The sequence below is a fragment of the Ictidomys tridecemlineatus genome, chromosome 9 (genome assembly GCF_052094955.1).
Source record: "Ictidomys tridecemlineatus isolate mIctTri1 chromosome 9, mIctTri1.hap1, whole genome shotgun sequence".
Lineage (NCBI taxonomy): Eukaryota > Metazoa > Chordata > Mammalia > Rodentia > Sciuridae > Ictidomys > Ictidomys tridecemlineatus.
Window position 1 is genome coordinate 52,502,405 of NC_135485.1, and position 20,188 is coordinate 52,522,592.

Genomic DNA, 20,188 nt, shown 5'->3' on the forward strand with positions numbered 1-20,188 from the left:
CATTTCTCATTCTTTAAGATTTACTTTCTCTAACAACTATCCAAAACTATGTTACCTTGCATAGGCAAGTACTCTCAATAAGAGAAATAGTAGAAGAGCATAAACTCTGATGTTGGGAGAGCCAATTTATTATTTGTTAGCTGGTGCGTAGCTAACAAAATTAATTTACCGAAGTTTTGGAAAGTTTGATTTCCCTATGTATAAAAGAGAAATTAACACTTTCTTTCCTCATATTACACACATGTCGAAAAGGGAATAACTATAAGGCTTCAAACATTATAAAGGACCTTATTGATTAATCAATAAATAAATATATTCCATATTATCCTGCTAATAAATGGTTTATTAATTATTCTGGCACATTGTGTTTTTATTAATAATCTCTGTTATATGGATGATATCCCCTTAATATTGTTGTTAAATAAGGATACACAATGATTTTACCCAGGAAAGTATATCAATTATAAAAACTATATTCTGGTAAACCAGAAGAAGATATATGATTGATAAAAATCTCTTTATGTATAAAATCACACCATCTTTCATAAAGAACTTATTATAATAAAATAAATAGAATTTAGTTACCAGACTTAAATTTTGATCAAATTTTTAGGGGTGCATTGGGGAGTGGGAAGATTAATAGAAACAGGAGAGTGGTGACGTAAATATTATGTAGACAAATAATTGTGGGAATATCCTCCCTACAATGAATATTTAGAACTGGGTAAAGAAATATTTTATTTTTGCCACTGTTATGAAGTTAAATAATTTTATGAAAATATTATTCATAATTTTAAAAATATCTATTTTTGCTATAAGTGCTATATGTTTCTACAATTTTCATGTTCTTTTAGGTATTTTATAATAGTATTTTATATTTAAAAAACTCTTGCTATTGGGTGAGATTAAAAGGGAAAACTATCATTTTCAGAAAAAAAGAATAGACTCAGAAAGTCAAGGATTGTATGTTTTCTCTTATATGTGGAAGGTAGGGAAAAAATGGAGAAAAGGAGAGGAACTGTCATGAAAATAGAAGAGATAAGAGGGAGAGGGAGAAAAGTGAGAAGTACTGGAGAATGAAATTATGTCCCAAAGACCATCAAGAATTCTCATTTGAACACTTGTTAAGAATGCAGAATCTCAGGATGTACCTTGTCTAAATCTGTATCTGAGAATTAACAAGAGCCTGATGAATTTATAAGTGCATTAAAGATTGAGAAGGACTGTTTTAATCACTATTCTTTGAAAACATCAGAGAGTATAAAATTTCATCAAATCAAAATTCAAGAGTTATCCTTTCTACTCCCCTCTTATTTTCAATGCTAAACCTTCTTTGGTGGTCTCTTATGAATTTGTCTTTATCCTTCCACATGTCTTCAAGTTATATACAAATATAAATGTTTAACTCATAAATTGTCAAAGTTTCTAAATCCATGAAGCAGCAAAATAGTCTAGGAGCTAAATAGCATTTGAATTCATATACTAATAATAGAAAATTTGAAATCTCCACTTTATTTCGGGTACTCTTCTAAATGTGTGATCTCACTGGATGTGTATATTACTGAACATAAGGAAACACTGAGTCACTGCAATTTACCCAATATTACACAGCTATTCAGTGAGAGTAAGGAGTTAAACTTACAGCTTGACCCAGAAAAGCCTTGTCTTGTAATCACAACATTATACTATCTTAGACTGTGTGCTTTATTGTAGATCTCCACAGCCCTATTAACACAGCATCGCAAATTTTTAAAACAATTATCTAAATGCAAAGTTGAAATTAAGCATATGTCCTTTATATTGATGCTATCATACATGTATCTGAGATAAAACATTCCTGGAAACAGTTCTACTTCCCATTCTATCAGTTATTGGGTGCCAAGGTTCTATTTGTACAATAATTTGTACAATACCACAAAGCAGTTACTAAGTATCCATTGTCAACCCTCTCTTAGGTTCCAAGTAATATGTAGATTTCTAGAGAAAATAACAACAAAAAAATCTTTCACATGTCTCACTGTTTCAGGAGCTGCTTGTTGCATAATAAAAGAACATTTTCCTGGAAGACAGAACCATTTTTAGCCAAATGTCCTAGGAATGCCATAACAAATTACCTTTGAAATGTCTGACTCTAAGTTATGGACTGCTTCATACAAAATGAATTCCCCAAAGCAGGTTTAATATGGAGCAGAATTACATAACAGTGTACATAACATTGCATACTAAAATCTGCCTCTTGACATCTGAATATTTTTCCAAAAAATCTATCTACCACTAAAGAAAGTTTTCTTTCTTTTTGTACTAATGGATTTTCTAATGAGTACAAAATAAAACCTATAACTTTTCAATATCTAAAAGCTGGAAAACAGAGTTTTCTACTTAGCTGTCCCTTATCAATATGTTTCCACTTTTGTTTGGAGAATCTGATGAATTTCTAAAAGCAGTTGTGTGTTAAGACTAAAGGTGATCATGGCCTTGTTTTTCTGATTTATGTTCATTTCTCCATTATAATTAATAAAAGCCAATGTTTCATTATCAAAAGCATTCATTGTTGACTAATCATATGTTCAGCCTAAATATGACCTAATTCACTAGAAATTGATATTGACACTTAGGTAATAATTTTATTTTTCTTTAGTCATAGAAAAAAGGCTCAGCTGATCACAAATGTCTTAAATATATGCTTCAAGTTTGAGCTTTGTTAATGGTTGGAACTGATCAACTTTAAATGATTAAAACAAATAGAAAATTATTAAGATAAAGCAACTACATCTTAGTGAAAATCTTGCAGGATTTCACAAATCAACATTGAATGTACAAAACTAGGTTTTTACAAATAATAATGATCAGTTATATTGTACAATGACAAGTGTTTAAAAAATCACACAGATTTAATTAGTCTTGTTCAACAGTCAACTCAGACAAAGTAGAGAGATAATCCTTATCCTTATGAGATAAGGGATAGAGAAACCTGGATTTTAAATACATGAGTAGATATAAATTATCTAAGAGGTGGTTTGTCATATGATGTAGATAAGACATGTTAAAAAATCTGTCACCCTTTGATATGTGACTTTTTATTATAAATTCCATCTAAGAGGCCTTGTCTAGTCTCAGCTGTTCATGGGTACTCCCGAGGCCCTGTTTAAATGTCTATTTTTGGGCTATTTGTTACTGGTAAAAATTATTTGCTTCTTACATGTTAATTACCCCTATAACATTAGAATGGGCATTTTCTCTTACTCAACTTTTATAACCCAAATTCCTTGTTCAGGTTTTCCATCTCTCTGAAAGGATATATGAATAAAAAATGAATAAACAAATGAGGATACAGTAAATTTTCAAAGTCCATGATTCTGAGCTGGGAGTAAAATAAACCAACCATCCTGGGTACATACCAAAGACAAAATAAAAGCAGGGTATTAAGGCAGCAGATGGTTCTTGTTGTCAGCCCCTTGAGTGAATCAAATAGAAAACACGGTAAGTTGTTGAAATTGATGTGAATCAGTCAAAAAAAGACTATCCATTTTTTAATTTATTTTTTATTTTTATAAGACAGCAGAATGCAGTACCATTCTTATTACACATATAAAGCAACAATTTTTCATATCTCTGGTTATATACACAGTATATTCACACCAATTCGTGTCTTCATACCTATACTTTGGATAATAATGATCATCACATCCACCATCATTAATATCCCCATGCCTCCTCCCTTCCCCTCCAATACCTCTGCCCTATTATAGAGTTTGTTTATTCTAAAGAGAACTTCAACATGAAAATCCACAAACTCTTCCGATCCTCATTGTGAAGATCCTGAATCACTCTGAAGTTTCATTTAACACAGAAAAAGGCTCCTGAGATGACTGTGAATAGGTTATAAATGATATTATGATTTTTTATAATTTGAAATGATGGGTATTAGTCCTAGCAAAGTAACAATCAATGAAAATAATTCTTTTAAATGCATTCTATGTATGGCTAGTTTCTTCAGCATACAACTTTTTTCTAAAATGTACCTTGGTAGTTCTAGAAGTAAAAATGGGGATTAAAGAAAGGGAGTTTCATATTTTATCCTTTATTTGTTTTTTAATAGATGGAAAATTAGAAGTATGAATGCAATTTTGAGTAATAATTCATTTTAGTTGAATAATGGAAAAAGATAAAAAAGAGTGGATACTATCATAAACTATATTCATAAAATAGAACAAATAGCAAGTCTTATAATGAAGTTAAAATACCATCAAAATTTATAAGGAAGTTATATTTCCTTCTTAGAGAAAAGGATCATAGAACATATAATAAAAGTTACTTTATAAAGTAATTAATCAAATTAATCAAAGAATAGCAGAAAATGCATTTTATTAAAAGGTAAAATAAATAATAATACATTTAATGGCCCAGCACCTTATTAAAATTCAAAAATTTATAATCTGGTACATGCCTGTGTTCTCAGCCATTTAAGAGGTTGCAGAAGGAGTATTGCAAGTTTCAGGTCAGCCTGGCTAAATTAATGAGACTATGTCTCAAAATAAAAGTAAAAGGGGATGGAGAAATAGCTCAGAGGCAGAGCACCACTGGATTCAATCCCCAAGCACCACCAAATAAATAAATAAATTTGAAAATTTATGAAGACTCATTTTTGTCTCAAGAAATTCCTTTATAGGAATTAGATTTTTCAAAAAATATAAAAGAAATTATATTGACACATTAGTCTTTTGACCATTCAACATAAAATTATATTCCTACATAATAATCATATATCTGCACATTTTTGTATTTTAATTTTTAATAATACCACATTTCCTGTATAATCTGTTATCATCACATGAATCATTCCCTTATTGAAAACTTTTCTAAGAATTTCCTGGGAGAGGAATGGGGCAGAAAGTTCATTTCCTACTTGAGAAAATTTTTAGAATTTCAATCAGCCTATTGGTTGCACCAAAACCACAAAATTAGCATTTTACTAATCCCTGGGTTTAAATAGCTGTGAAGCCAACACATCTGCCATCATCTTGATCATCAATCCAGCTTGCTTCTTCCCATTCTTGGGTTCAAGGTATTGTATCTACATGTAGTAAAATTGTTATGATTTCACACTATCTAATCTCTCTCCCACTCTTTTAAGATATAAAACTTTTCTATGTTTGCAAAAGTATTAATATATAACATGATGGCAGTTTAAAAATGTACATGCAACTATTGATGCTATCTTAGAGCTTTAAGTGGGATACCAATAAATTTTTATAAAAAAATCATTTTCTGATAATTTTGTAATGAGAATATATACATTGAAAAACTAGATACATAATAACGATAGACTCTTGAGGTAATAAAAATTGAATTTATTTCCAATTATATGGAAAACTGCTATGCAAAATATTTTCTGGCCTTGATAATTATCACAGACCATTTGAAAAGAATACTGAAGACATTTTTGTTCCATATGATTTGGTTAATAATCTATAATGTGTATCAGTAAAACTATAGATATTGATAATTACTTTTATAAAGATAATAAAAATTGCACATTTATAAGAATACAAATAGACATATAGTAAATAAATTGGAGTTTAAAATAAGTCTTTCTTAAAGCATTTAGATTCTTTACTTTGTATAAGATATGCTAGCTGTCTTTTTTTGACTAGGGTATGAACAAATTGCATGTGTAATTTGACTTTTCACTCTAATGTTTCTGGAATCCATTTCCTCAGGATGTGTGAATGTTAGTATTTTGGGGGTTCTTTCAATTTGATAGAATTCTAGAACTCAACATGATAAGACATCTAGATCTATAACCTATCCAATTCAATCATCTTCACATATTAATGTGTTAGATGTGCAATGCAGCAAAACATAAAGTGATGATTAGATCCTTTTAAAAATTAATTGATAGAACTTAATGCTTTCTACATAATGAACTGACAGCATTTTTTTTCACAAAGATTCAAGGAGCAGGATGCTCTCAAATAGATTTAAAAGAGAAACACATTTTCAAAATTTTTCAGATAACAAATGCAAATTTTCAATGTGTTTTAATTTTTTCCCACTTCAGCAAATATTATAATCTAAGAAGAAAGCTTTTTATTAAACTATTTACTCTTGATGCTTCCTTATTCCTCTAAGGAAACCATATCACTACATTAAGTAGTGTTTTAAAGCATTAGTAATAAAGTGTAGGTAAGAAACTGTATATCTAAACAATATAAAAGAATAAAGATAACAAAACCAATACATTTTTACTTGGAGTAAATTTTATACAAATACCACTTTTCAAATACACTTATTTTATCAGAATTTGCCCTTATGTTGTAAAACAAGTTTGTTTGTTTTCATGGAACAAAATTCATTAATGTAAGACCTAATTTTTTCTTTCTTCTCTCTCTTTCTCTTAGAGGCCTTGGCAACCATGAAGCTTCTCATCCTCACCTGCCTTGTGGCTGCTACTCTTGCCAGGCCTGTAAGTACAATGGAAAATTAAGAAGGTTCTACATTCTTGTTAGGGTTGAACTGATATCCCATCAAACATGAGACACTGAGAATGATTATCTTGAAGCATGGGATTAACTCTGACTAGCTGGTATTGATGTTAGAAATATCATAATGCTTCCCATTTTGATCTTCAGATGTAGTTCATCCAAAGTCTTAACTCCAAATTAAATGTCTGAGCTGAAATATAAGCACAATATAATAAAAATTGAAATTAAAAAGTAAGAAAAGGAATAAGGTATCACATAACATAATAAACAGCATAAAAGGAGGATGTTAATAGGTATTCAATATTTCTTTACCAAATATAACATAAAATCACATGTTCCATTATACCCTCTTTTGATATGGTTTGTGTCATATTTTTCAAGAGATACAGTACAGTTATTCCAAACAAAGGTATTTGTTTATGACACCATTTAACTAACCATAAGTTTTGATTTCCACAGTCAAAATGCAGATTGAGATAAAGTGTTAAAACATTTGATGATAGAAATAAAATTTAAAGACTAGAAAAGCATAGATTTTGTCCCTGAGTTTGTATAATGCTTTAAAATGACATTTAGAATGTGATTTTATATTCAATAGAAGTAGTTCAGAATTTTTAATTGTTTTCTCAATTCTTTGCCATATTCTGAAAAAGGAAATGATTAATTAGCTTGTTAGTAAAATAATTCTGATTTTTTTCCTCCTTGATATCAGCAAAACTTGATCTGACAGTTTTTTCTATTAAATTAAGCACTTTTCTTAAACAGCAACGTTAAAATTCATAATATTACATGTATTGTTATGTCATTATTATCATTTTTATTACTTTTTGTTTGTGCATTACAATTCTTGCATTGTTTTTTTTTTTCACAGAAATTTCCTCTTAGACAACCAGAACTCTTCCAAGTAAGTAGACTTCACTCTAATCATGGCACTATGCCTTTTTGCTGAAGTCTCCTTTCTTCAGTTCAACTACTAACAGATACAATATTATTTATTCTCATACAACTTCTTAAAGAGTTGAGAGGACATGCATATATATAAACTTTTGAACTAATAAAAATCTTATAATTATTTAAGAGAAATAGTTAATTAACCAGAATGTTAACATGATTCAGTCTAATGTATTCTTGTTTCTACCTCTTTTACATGAACTCAAATATTTGATGTATAATGTATAATTTAGTCTCATTTAACACAAAATTTTGAAATAATTTCCTTTTTCATGCCCTACTGCAAGAGGCATCCACTCTCTCCAGTAACTGAACAAGTCTCATGTATTATTTTTGCTTTTTTTTTTTTTTTTGCAGAATCAAGTAGACAGCAGAGAGGTAAGCCATTTGTATATTCAAAGATACCTTTCCCTTACCTCTTTCAGTTAGCCATAACAAGTATTGAATGTTTTATTCATTTTAATTTAATTTAATTTAATTTTTTTAAAGAGAGAGTGAGAGAAAGAGGGGGACAGAGAGAGAGAGAGAATTTTAATATTTATTTATTTTTTCTTAGTTCTGGGAGGACACAACATCTTCGTTTGTATGTGGTGCTGAGGATCGAACCTGGGCCACACGCACGCTAGGCGAGCGCACTACCGCTTGAGCCACATCCCCAGCCCCTTTAATTTTATTTTTACCTTTAATACTCAAGTATCTGAATTATTCCCCCTCAATTCTATTTTGATGAAATCTCTATCCAATATCTTCTTTAGATATTTGGTAAATATGGACTCATTAAATCTATAGACTTCAAGAAGAAGCCATTTAAGGTGTTTTCTTTAGATTTAAAAATTACATTAAATGAAAATACAGGGGCTCAGGTTGTGACTTAGTGGTAGAATACTTATCTAATATGTGTAAGACCCTGGGTAAAATATCCTGCATTGCACAAAACACAAACAAAATTGTTGATTTTTTTTCCTCTAAGAAATCTACTGGTTTATCAAATTAAATGGAGCACTTGTGTTCAAATGGAAAAAAAAATGTTCATTTTTTTTTAGTATGCTTATTTTTTTCACATATTAATGGGATGCCATGTAATGTTTTAATGCATGGAATTGTTTATCACTTTTATAATTCACAATTTAATTTCTATAGGAAATTCTTAAAGAAAGAAAGCTTCACAGACTTTTTGAGGCAAGTATTATGTTAAAATACAAACACTCTGCTAAGAAAATTACTTTCACTTTTACAAATACTTTTATCACTTGAATTGACCAATTCAAAATTTTACTAAAGAGCTGACATAAATTTTAATTTACACCTAAATTGTGTTTCTTTCTAAAACATTTGTAATGTGCTTTACATGACCTACATGGAAATGTGTGATTTCCATAGTCAATGGACTATTTCTTCACTTTTGGTAATACTCCATATGTGTTGTGATTTTCTATAATTTTGTAACTGAGTTGTTAAATAGAAGAATTTCAAATTTTAGTTCAAAGTGATTATTTTAAAAATTTGATGGGTAACCCAACTTTGTCAAATGCATTTTAACATAATCATTCTTTTTTTTTTTTTTTGATAGACTACACCAGAACTCAGAGAGGTAAGAAGGACTCCCCAGGAAATACTCCAGAATTGAAATAGGGAAGCAAGTATTAACATCAAGAGACCTCAAAGTTGTGCTTAAGGAAAATGAAATGCAAAAATAACAAACCTGAGTGGAACAAATTTTAAAATATTTTAAATGTACAGTTACATACTGACAGCTCAAGCAAAGAAAGCATAACAAAGAAACATGGTTAGCAATAATATAATGAGAAATAGTAGAACGATGATTTTTTTTTTCATTTGCAGCATCATAATGTGAGGTACTTTCTTATAGGTTCTCATTAATTGATGTCCTTTTTCACTAGTATTGTTTCTCTCTTGTTTTCTATCCATATGTCCATAAGGAATATGTCAATGAACTGAACATGGTAAGATACATTAATAAAATTTAAGCTATTTTTAAAATATGCCATTTTAAATATGTTTTATAAGCTCTACTTCATTGATTTTTAACAGAGAGAACTTCTAAAAGAAAAACAGAGTGATGAAATCAAGGTATCAGTTTTTCTTAAAATAATGTGGCAAAATTATATAATCTTGAATTAGGAAAAATATTTATTTGGAATTTTTTTTCTCTCTGCTACTTACCCTTTCTTTGAACATCTTAAGTCACTCATTAAAATGACTAATGAATTTAGTTGAAAGTTCTAAAGACTACTGATTTTATTGGCATAACCATCTCTGTGATAAGACAAGGAATTAATAAGAATGAATAATAAACAAATAAAGGCAATCATGGCCCAGTCAATTGTTTGCAATTATCCCCAAGGTTGAAGGAATATTTAATTAATCAAAGGGATTATATAAAGCAATTTATAACTCAAGAATATTTTACATAGTCACAACTAATTTTTTAAATTGATTTTCTTACATCTGAATTGTCTTCTACTTTTAAAAATTAACATAGTATTGATAGAGCATACAATATTTAAAATTTATGAAATTAAAAACATATCTTTTTGACTGAGTGTCTTTTTGTGGCAAGTAAACACAGATGAGTTTTCTCAGGTAAGAGCTTTTGTTTAAAAACCATGGAATCCAATAGGAGAAAAAGAAACACATAATAACAAGTGTTTCCTTTAAATACCTACCCAAAGTACACAAATAATTCTCTAAAACAAAAGAGACAAATATCTCTAATTCAAAGAAATACAAGATGTACTGTATCATGTGTTGGCTAGAAGTAGTAACAGCAATATTTTGAACTTAAGTTCTGTGGATAATGGCACCACTTTTTATACGATTGTGGTCATGACGACTGAGGACAACATACTAGGGAAGAAAATGCATCTTTCTCAAGTATGTCTACACCACTGAACCAATGCTCTCCTTTTCTCTGGTGCACTTTTATTTACGATATCATCTTTAATCCAGTCAGTGCTTTTCCTTAATTTCCAGTAACTAAGTTAAAAAAAAAAGTTACACTGATTAAAGAAAAATTTTATCTTGTTAGTATAGTTCTTGCATTGAACTACCACAGGGTGGAGGAATTCAACTTGGTTTTTCTTAAACTCTAAAATGCAAATTAGGGAAGTGTATCTTTCAGTTAGCTCAGGCCAAAGTAGGTAGGCTTTTTTGTTTTACTTATCTAAGAGATAAGTAAATATCTTTCAGATATTGCCTCTGATTTCTATTCTCTTTGTCCTCAATTTTATTTGGTAATTTTGCATTTGACTATTTGTCATGAAAATTAAATTAATTCTCTTTTTTTTTTCCCCAAGGAACACATCATGGCAGATGCTGAGGTAAGACACTCTCATTCTAATGAACTATACACTTACATATCAAACATAGCATGTGAGGTATACTTCATTTTAGAAAGCTATCTCCTCAAACAATGTAAGAAATTGAATTTTGCACTGTTTGACTTATTAAACTTCTCTAACACAGGTATTGTGTCCCAAAACATACCATGTCATGCCAAACAAAGTAGGAAGAAGGACTTTAAGCCATTTAAATAACAATCAGTGAAAACATTGTTTACTAAAATGAACAGTAAAAAGCAAAGCATGTACAGAAGTTTAAAAATAAGACTCCAACAGAGCCCTGCTCTTATAACAGGTCAAAAGTTTACTCTTCCCACTGTTGCAGTTATCTTGGGCAGAAAGAATCTATTGCAGCAATTATCTATGATCAATGGGCTATCAATGCTCTAAAACATGGGAGAAAATACCTTTTTGTCTATTATCCATAGCTAATAAAATTTCCTTGGAGATAAACAGTCAATTGAATATTACACTCAATCCCTTAAAGTACATTTTTAGGAAGAAAATTATACATATATATATATATATATATATATATATATATATATATATATATATAAACATACTTAATTTAGAAGAAAGAGGAAATATTTCAAAGGGTGGATGTTTTCAAAATCTAATATAATTATAATTCTATCTTGAGATTGTTTGTTGTAATTAGTGATTCTGTTTTATTCATATCAAAGCAGCTTCAAGATGAGATGAGATTAAGTACAACCCAGTAACCAGCTTATTATGGCCTTTTTTTCAAGGTTTCCTTTTTTTAATCATAAAAAGATATGTAAATTTTGCATTCTGTAGAATAATATATCTATGTTTGTTTTATTAAGTAAAATATAATATTTTTAAGATTTTAAGTTCCTGGGAAAGTTATTAAATTTCCCCTCCCCATCCCACAATATTCCCTCCCCCCCAAAAAAAAGCATTACTGTGTGGTCTTAAATCTTTTCACACATCTTATTTTAATTCTGATATTCTGAGGGATAAGCAATCCCTATGATGGTATAGAACTAAGTTTTCTTCCGAATATATAAATCCAAGGTGGGGTCATAACATTGCTATCTTTTTTTTTTTTAGCAGAAAGAGGTCAGCAGCAGTGCATCAGAAGAGGTAAAATGATTTTGATATTAATTCAGAGTCCCAATTAATTAGAAGACATTTATGTAAAGTTGCTAATATGAACTTAAGTATCCTATATTGTCTCACCATATCAGGCAATATGTTTGTGGTATTATCCTAATTTTCATATGTAATTATCAACTCAAAAATTTAAAATGTAATAAAGCAACTGTTTGTCAAAGAAATTTACAGATTTATTTCTGGGCAAACAATACTTTCTGGCCAGCTATGATGTCCTGTTTTTGTTGTTGTTGTTGTGTGCTTGTTTTTCTTCTTTTTCCTTCCCAGATTTAGTTAGAACCCAATCTTATCATTAAAACTTCCGGCAATGATTATACTCCTAAACCAATGATGTATTTTGTTTTATATCCTGAGTATAAATATCTGATTCTAGATTAATACAATATTGCAGTCCTCCAACTACTGTCCACTCTTTGCCCCTTCATAGAGAACAAAGATGGAGGACCTAGCTGAAAACGAGGTTCCTTCTTTGACTTTGGAAAAAGAATTTTATCCCCCCCAAATAAAATAAGACAAAAAGAAAACTAGCCCAACAGGGTTGGGGAGGTTCTCTTAACTCAGTATGATGTTTACTTTCCATCTGCTTCCAGCATTCTGCATAACATACTGGTGAAAGCAGTGAGAAAGGGAAAGTCAGCTTGGATATAATCTCAGTCCTTCTGGAATGTGGGGCTAAAATCACTTTAGAATTATTACCTAAAATGTGAATTAATGTCATAGTATTAAAGTTTTATTTATTTTTTAATTTTTCTAAAGGAAGTTGTTTCCAATATCACCGAGGTGAGATTTGTTTGTTAAATTTGAAATATATTCCCCCAAAATTCTGTTGTTCAAAATAAGTCAAAAACTCACTTAACCTCTGCATATAAATTTTTTAGCAGAAAGAAATCCCAAGGGAAGCCATGCTCAACCAATACAATCTGGTAATACTTCATTTAATTTTTATTGAAAGCAAAAATTCCAAGGAATAAGTAAGAATGTTGTACTGATAAATCCTTTCTCCTTAATATCTTTTAGAATTTCATCCATAGTAAGTAGTCTGATGTACTTTTGATATTTATTCATTTCCCACAAAAAATAAAACCAATAATTTTCTTATCCCAAGTATATAGTTCTGTCATTTGAGGGTTTTTTTTATTATTTTATAGTCAACTTTTGAGTCTGAATAATGAAACATATAAGTTGGAGCCTATCAAGTTGGTCAGACTGGAGTTTGACTTGAAGATCTACATGAAATATTACATGGTTTTCTTATTCACCATAAGTCTATGACTTAAATTCTTAAAATGACGGAGATAATAAGAGATACTAAATGATATAAAGCAATTATTATAATTCATGGCAAATAGTAAACTCAATAAGCATTAGCTAGTGTTAGAAGTACCATTAACTTGGTTCATCTAGTACTCTGATTTAATTTGGACAAAGATTTTTCACAGTCAGAAAAAAAAAATTCCCCATTTTATTTATAATTCTGGTTTAAGACAAACTGTAAGTAGAATTGTCTGATACCCAGATTTATATTTGACTTCATTGTAATAAGTTTTTTAAAAAATTTGAAAGTAGTTTCTCTAATGCTTTAAAAAAGGAACAACTAAATTAGTTCAATTTATTTGTGGTAGAAATAGCCTTTTAGTAGGATTAATAGTTCCTTCTTCTTTACTCCTGGGAAAGTGCATTTTGGAATTCATTGCCTAAAAATGATGGGTCTGAATTGCGTGATATCCAAGAAATTGAAAAAAACAATTTCCTTTTAAAACAGGAACAGCTTCTCAGACTGATCAAATACAACCAACCTCAGATGGTAATATTTTCTTTATTATAATGCAAAATCATATCATATTTTAGAGTTAAAATAAATTAAATTTTAATTGGATATACTTTTAATATGTTTCCACTTTTCCTAAGAAATTATTTACTCAGGCCTTGACCTTTATTAATCAATAAATTATATTGACTGGGAAAGCTTGTTCTTTATATTTATGCCTGAATTCAAGTTGTATATCATAACCTTAATTACTAACTAGGGAGAAATTTATTTTTCTTTCATTCTATGTCAAATCCTTATGTAGCCTCCATAATTATACATTATATTCACGAATTTATCATGATGTTTATTTCCCTAAACTTAGTGCTAATTAAATGTCACATAAATAGACATAGCTATGAAATAGCTTATCTGTGAAAGCATAGACATGTCAAATAAGCTTTCCAGTTGAAGAAACAGTGTAGATTCTAGGGAAGTAATCAGGAATACTAAATTCTAGAATTGCTTTTATCAAAATTATCACAACCCTCTCATCACTAATTTCATGAAGTTTTTAACTTAGGAGGACAATTTTCCTTTCTTTTCTTTTGGCTACTAAATTTTTTTTTTTTTTACTGGTTGTTCAGCACATTACAAAGCTCATGAAATATCATCTTTCATACATTTGATTCAAGTGGGCAGCACTAAAAAATGACAAAATCATGGAATATTTTTTATTTAATTAAGACTTTAGGGAAAAGACTAGATCCCAGTTTAGCAAAATTGCATTTTTCACATTTGCCTTCTATTATCAATTGAGAAAGATGAAAGTCAATAATGGATTTAATTTGGACCTAAATTGTTACTCCAGTTTCAGTTTTTAAGTTGCTCATGTTTAAAATAAAATCCAAGTAAATTTAAATATATCAATATACTATAAGAATTTATCATTTCTCTTCTCAAAAATTAACTGAATAATATATTTTAGTACCTTAACTGCACTAACATTAGGCTATCCAATCCACATTTCTTGAACTACACTAGTCTTGCTCACAATTTTATAGTATTTCATAGTTGTGACCCAGTACTTGAAATAGTCTTTGAGTGAATGTAGATGACCTAGTAAATGTTGGTTACTCATAAACAGAATGACTATTCTAAAAGAAACAATTTGTTTTTTTTTTCCTTAGAATGTGGTCCATGCCCAGGTAAGATTACTTACTATATCTAAAATATATTAGTGTTCCTTTCACATTTTTTATAGCATATGCTTTTTTTAATAAACAGAAATACATTCCAAGAGAGAAAGCGGTCTACTACCCAAATATGGTAATATTTTCTTTTAAATTTGCCAAAGTTCAAAATTTATGGAATAATAATAACCAGCAATGCAGAATATAGTCTTAGACAGTTGACAGGTTATTTTTCTCCCAGAGAATCAACCTTATACATTCTTTAATTTTCCAAACCACAATGAGTTTGGCTTTTAGCTATTTTTATAGTTAAAAAATATTTTGGTGGTTTTTTTTATAATTCTATGATAGACTATATCCTGGTGCATTGTAAAATTAATGTGTCCTACCAGAAGATGTTTAAGTAAATGTATTCCATTTTATACAGGAGCAATTTCGCAGAATGAATGTACACAACCAAATCCTAGAGGTAATATTTCCCTTAATATGAGATAATCATATACTGATAAGTTTAAATATGTGTGCTTTTAAATAGCCTCCCACTCTTGAAGAAATTCTTTCTTCTCAAACATTTTTTCTCATTTCCTACTATTCAAATCATATAATGTTAATTAATCTGAGTGACAAGAACTACTTAGTCACTGTTCTTTGGAATGGGAACTGCTTGCAGCTATGTGTCTCTCAGCTGATAAAGGCAATACATTTGTAATGATGAGCAATATAAAGTATTCATCTCCAGGGTTACATTAATTTATTTTTGAACATGTTCCTTAGTTTTATAGTTTCATATTCATAAATTTGTCTGATTTTTAAATTTGACATATTTATAAATCTCACATTCAGTTAAAATTTTTCTCCTGTAAGCAGCACATATTGGAGATTTACTAGATTTGCTAGAATTTATCTTGACAGATTATCTCTGTCAAAATACTCTGAGCCTCTATTTTCTCATCTGTGAAGTGATTTGTCACTAACACAGAATAGACGCTGTTTCTTCCCCTCCCATACCTACCATTGATTCCACAGAGTTCTTGGGGCTTCTAATTTCATCACGGTAATAGCCAGTTACTCTGAAGCAGGTATTGCCATAACAGCTTATATTCTGTGAATAACTCGGTCAGTTTCATAGCATTCATGGGGCTGTCTAACCAGTACTCACCATTTCATAAACTTTGAAAGACGACTGAGGATTTTTTATGTGTCTTAGAAGAAAAAATGGCTCTACATAATCAAAATGCAATTGGCAAAATTAATGTTATTTACCAAATCTCTAACATTTAAAAAAATATTTCAAATAAGTTGTTTCTTCAGTCTTTGAAGCTTTATTCAGTCTTAAAAAGCAAATTTCTTTTTCTCTCCAGAAACAGCCCATGAGAGTTGCAAATGAGGTAAATCAATGTTTTTATGCATGCATGTGTGTGTATATATTAGTGTGTGTGTGTGTTTTAATACTGCTCTAAATACATGAGCAGTCAGTTCAAAAACAAAAACAGAACAAAACAAACAAAAAATAATGAATGGTGTCTATACTTGAGCTCAGTGGTAGAGCACTTGCCTGGCATCTACAAAACCCTAGGTTCAAACCCAGAATCACTACTGGGAAAAAAAAAGAAAAAGAAAAAAATGAAACTAGTGAACCACTGAACCATTAACTAGTGCTTTAGAAATATTTCTTATCTACAGACCAGTGTTTGTCTCTCCAGTATTATTGCTAACATTGCTATAGGAGATCAATTTTAACAAAGAACAATGAAAGGATAATTCTTTGTCCATCCCTGAGTGAAGATAGCTTCAGGCCATTCAATATCAAAATTGAGATCAAAATCTCAATTTGATGTTGCCTTTGTCCAGATTTGAACTTTTATTGTAGTACTGTGTAGTGAAAACACCTTGGTTTTAAATCTCGATTCTGACATTTTCTAATTATATGACATTGAACACATTGTGTATCCTCTTTGATCCTTGGTTTCTTATTTCTTATCTGTCTCTCTATTCAATCCCTTTCCCCAAACTCCCATATCCTGTTGTTTCAATGGTGTGTGTGTGTGTGTGTGTGTGTGTGTATGTGTGTGTGCTTTTAATGGTAGTAGCTGTGCGTTCAACTCAGTGACTCTGGGCCATTGAAGATTTAATTTATATATTTTATGACATGTTAATAAAAAGCATGTTATAAAAAGCATGTAAGAAAGCCATGGAGTTTTTTTCTACTTGAATATGATTAGGGGATAACTGTTCCCTAAGATTCAAAAGTTTGAAGTTATCGATTGATTTTTATGATAATGATTCTTCAATGTGCATCAAATTTTATCCTCCATTCCTTCTGAAATACTCCGATCACATTCACTGAGTAAAGTAAAAGCAAAATGACAGCAATTATTCACTTCGTTTGAGTGCCAAAGAGTGTACTGGTTTCAACTTTCCATGTGATTCTTTAAAACAAGAGTGTGGTAATTGTATATGTGCTTTTTTTCTTTTTAATGATGGTTTTTGGTAGCAATAATTTTGTCTCTCATTGTGTTCAATTGGATGTAAATCAAAAAACTGACTTTTTCTCCCTCTGTTAAGGAACTGGCCCAGTTCTATGTTGAGGTGAGTTGACTTTATTATATTTAAATTTATTTTATCTAAATATATTTTTTTTGTACTGGGAATTGAACCCAGGAGTGCTTAACCACTAAGCCACATCCCCAGCCCTTTCTTACATTTTAATTTTGAGACAAGGTCTCAATGATTTGCTTAGGGCTTCACTAAGTTGCTGAGGCTGGCTTTAATCCTCCTGCCTTAGGTTCCTAAACCACTGAGATTATAAGCATGAAATTCAGATGTCATGTTTGTTTTAATTTTGTATAGGTGTTCCCAGCAAAATATGAAATGAATTCTGCTTTTTATCTAATTATATCAAAGTAAACATATCTTTTACCTAAATGTGTAGATAATTATGTGTTTTAACATAGAAACAATTAAATGAAATGCCATAATGAATCAACAGAGGCAGCTATTCAGAAAGAAAAAATGATGTTTTGGTCCCTGAACTCTAGTTTTGGGAACAACATTATTCTAATAATTACTGAAATATATTTTTCCTGTTTCTGGCATTACTGAAAGTCTGCCGTGTTGACCCTGTGTGCGAGACCTTTATTCTTACCTCAGCGTCTTAAAGGAAAATTAATGTGTAGATCTCAAAGACAAAACAAAACAAAAGCCTTACTGGTGCAAATGCCCTGAATTTATAAACTAAGTAACAAGAAAATTCATGCTACTACTTTCTTCTGGTAATTGGACCTATGTGAGTATTGCAGATTCTTAGAGTTCAACATTAAATAGAGACCTTAAAGCAGTGATGAAATGATTCAATTTTTCAGAGTTTCAAAGCAACCATTGTAATGCACAGTTGCTTTTCATTTGTCTTTCTCTCTAGCCTCTCCAACAGTTCTACCAGCTTAACACCTATCCCTTTGCTGCTTGGTACTATCCTGTACAAATGCAGGACATTCCTCTCCTACCCTTCTTCCCCATCTTTGGACCCATTGCCTCTGAGAATGTTGAAAAAACTGTTATGCCAGTGTGGTGGTAAGTTCAGTAAAATTACCAGTTTTGGTGTTCCACAATAGGAAAAAAATATAGCTTAGAGAACATTCCATGAGGAAAGATCTAGAATGAACATTGCAAATAAATACTTAATGCATAGTACTAGCATTACCTGAAATAGAATATTGCCAATGCTTTCTGGCATCTGGGGCTCATATTCATTTCTTAGTAACATATGGAGGCAATGTTTTATCCATTCTGGGAGAAAAGTTCATTCTAATGAAGGTAGGGGAAAAAAACTCCCCAAATCAAAAATATGAAGACTTCTGACATGAAAATCAACATCATCCTCCTGTCAATTTTACTAATCCTAAATACTTTTCTTTTAGTTAGATATATGCTAATTATAAAAATGCTATGTAGAGGCATCCAGTTTGTGCATCCAGTAGTTCTAAATTCAAGACTTGACCAATTTTGCTTATTTGAACTTATTTGACAGTGCTTATTCTTTATAATCTTAAAGATGATCAAATGTAATATTCTTTGTTAAGTGTACTTATGGGAAAATATGTGGATAAGTAGTAGTCACTTTTTTAGTAGAATTTTATTGTTGATTGCCTTCATTATATGATTTTAACAATTTTTTTTTCCAGAAGAATTAAGTCAATTCTCAGGACTCCACAATTTTGGAAATTGGTAAGTTTGGAAGTTACATATATAACCCAACCCTTGATCCTACTTCCATTTGAAAGATTTTTTTATAGTGATAATTTATTTAAATAACAACCTAAAAGCACCTAATTTTAACAAATATAACCCATATTGGAAATTCCTATACAAGTATGGTGTGGATGCTACTAATTTTCCATGAGTATGGATGTTTCTGTCTTTGAAACTGGTAAAACCCATAGTGGGATTCTATTCTTAATGATCACTGTGATAGAAATCCATAGCAAGTCATAGAGTGGATTCAAGTGGTTTCCTTTTAACTAAAGTTGAGAAGGTCCACAGATGTGTTTTGATAACCTTCATATACTATACCAGAGACTCTAATGTGTGTGTGTGTGTGTGTGTGTGTGTGTGTGTGTGTGTGTGTGTTCCCTTTCCAATGGGTAGAATTCCTTCCAATGGGTCACATGAAGGAAAATGATAAAATTCTGAACTATGTGGAAGCAGTATCTTTGAATCATCTTGTCATACATTCTATGATACTACAAAAGTTAGTAGTACTACTTAGTAATATATTTTCTTCAATTCTTACAATCAAGAGCTATGCATATGTATGTCAGTAATACAAAAATAAAAATAACATTGTTATCTGATGTAATATGTATTATATTGTAGTTTTTCTTACTCACAAAATTATTCAATATAACTAACCTTATATTTCTATTTCTATTCACAGATGTGACTGAGATTTCCATTCTCTGAATTTCTTCTGTCTACCATGTGAAACCAACTGATCCAAAAGCTTTGGCTGCTATTTTAGAATAGAAAAACGCTGTTTTTAGGGCAATATTTCTTGAGTCATCTACTGTATTTTAGATAGCAATATCAGCCTTTCCTTAAGTTTCTCTAAACAGTTTATTGTCCAAATTCCAATTGAGTCATGACAATATGGAGGGTAACTAATCAGAGAATATTACAGTCTTTACTAAGTTGCTATGATCGAAATTTTGTTTTAAAAGTTTTTGAATTGTTTCTTCTGCAAGTAGCATCATTTCCAATAATTGTCTGCAGTCACTGAGATTTTCTCTTTCTTCTTTTCAATAAATTACAACT

The 20,188-nt window shown here is 30.3% G+C and overlaps 1 protein-coding gene and 1 long non-coding RNA gene across 2 annotated transcripts in view; both read left to right on the plus strand.

Annotated features, from left to right (window-relative positions):
- The window catches only part of LOC144366511 (uncharacterized), a 40,738-nt gene extending 32,121 nt beyond the window's left edge, over window positions 1-8,617 (plus strand). The window contains exons 2-5 of the long non-coding RNA XR_013425572.1: window positions 6,402-6,466; window positions 7,357-7,389; window positions 7,794-7,814; window positions 8,577-8,617. This is a non-coding gene — a long non-coding RNA (uncharacterized LOC144366511). The remainder of the gene's footprint in view (window positions 1-6,401; window positions 6,467-7,356; window positions 7,390-7,793; window positions 7,815-8,576) is intronic.
- Window positions 8,618-9,010: 393 nt separating this feature from the next.
- Csn1s1 (casein alpha s1) lies at window positions 9,011-20,188 on the plus strand. Its single transcript, XM_040292154.2, has 16 exons — window positions 9,011-9,027; window positions 9,377-9,400; window positions 9,489-9,527; window positions 10,754-10,777; window positions 11,876-11,908; window positions 12,695-12,718; window positions 12,817-12,861; window positions 13,701-13,742; window positions 14,876-14,893; window positions 14,973-15,014; window positions 15,306-15,347; window positions 16,240-16,266; window positions 17,444-17,467; window positions 18,297-18,448; window positions 19,060-19,102; window positions 19,812-20,188. Coding segments are annotated over exons 2-15 (516 nt in total). The 5' UTR covers window positions 9,011-9,027; window positions 9,377-9,397; the 3' UTR covers window positions 19,061-19,102; window positions 19,812-20,188.

Excerpts from the sequence above, each read along its gene's own strand:
- Csn1s1 (XM_040292154.2), top strand. Across the intron at positions 10,778-11,875 it reads ACATCATGGCAGATGCTGAG|CAGAAAGAGGTCAGCAGCAG; the intron begins GTAAGACACTCT and ends TTTTTTTTTTAG. Across the intron at positions 12,862-13,700 it reads TGCTCAACCAATACAATCTG|GAACAGCTTCTCAGACTGAT; the intron begins GTAATACTTCAT and ends CTTTTAAAACAG.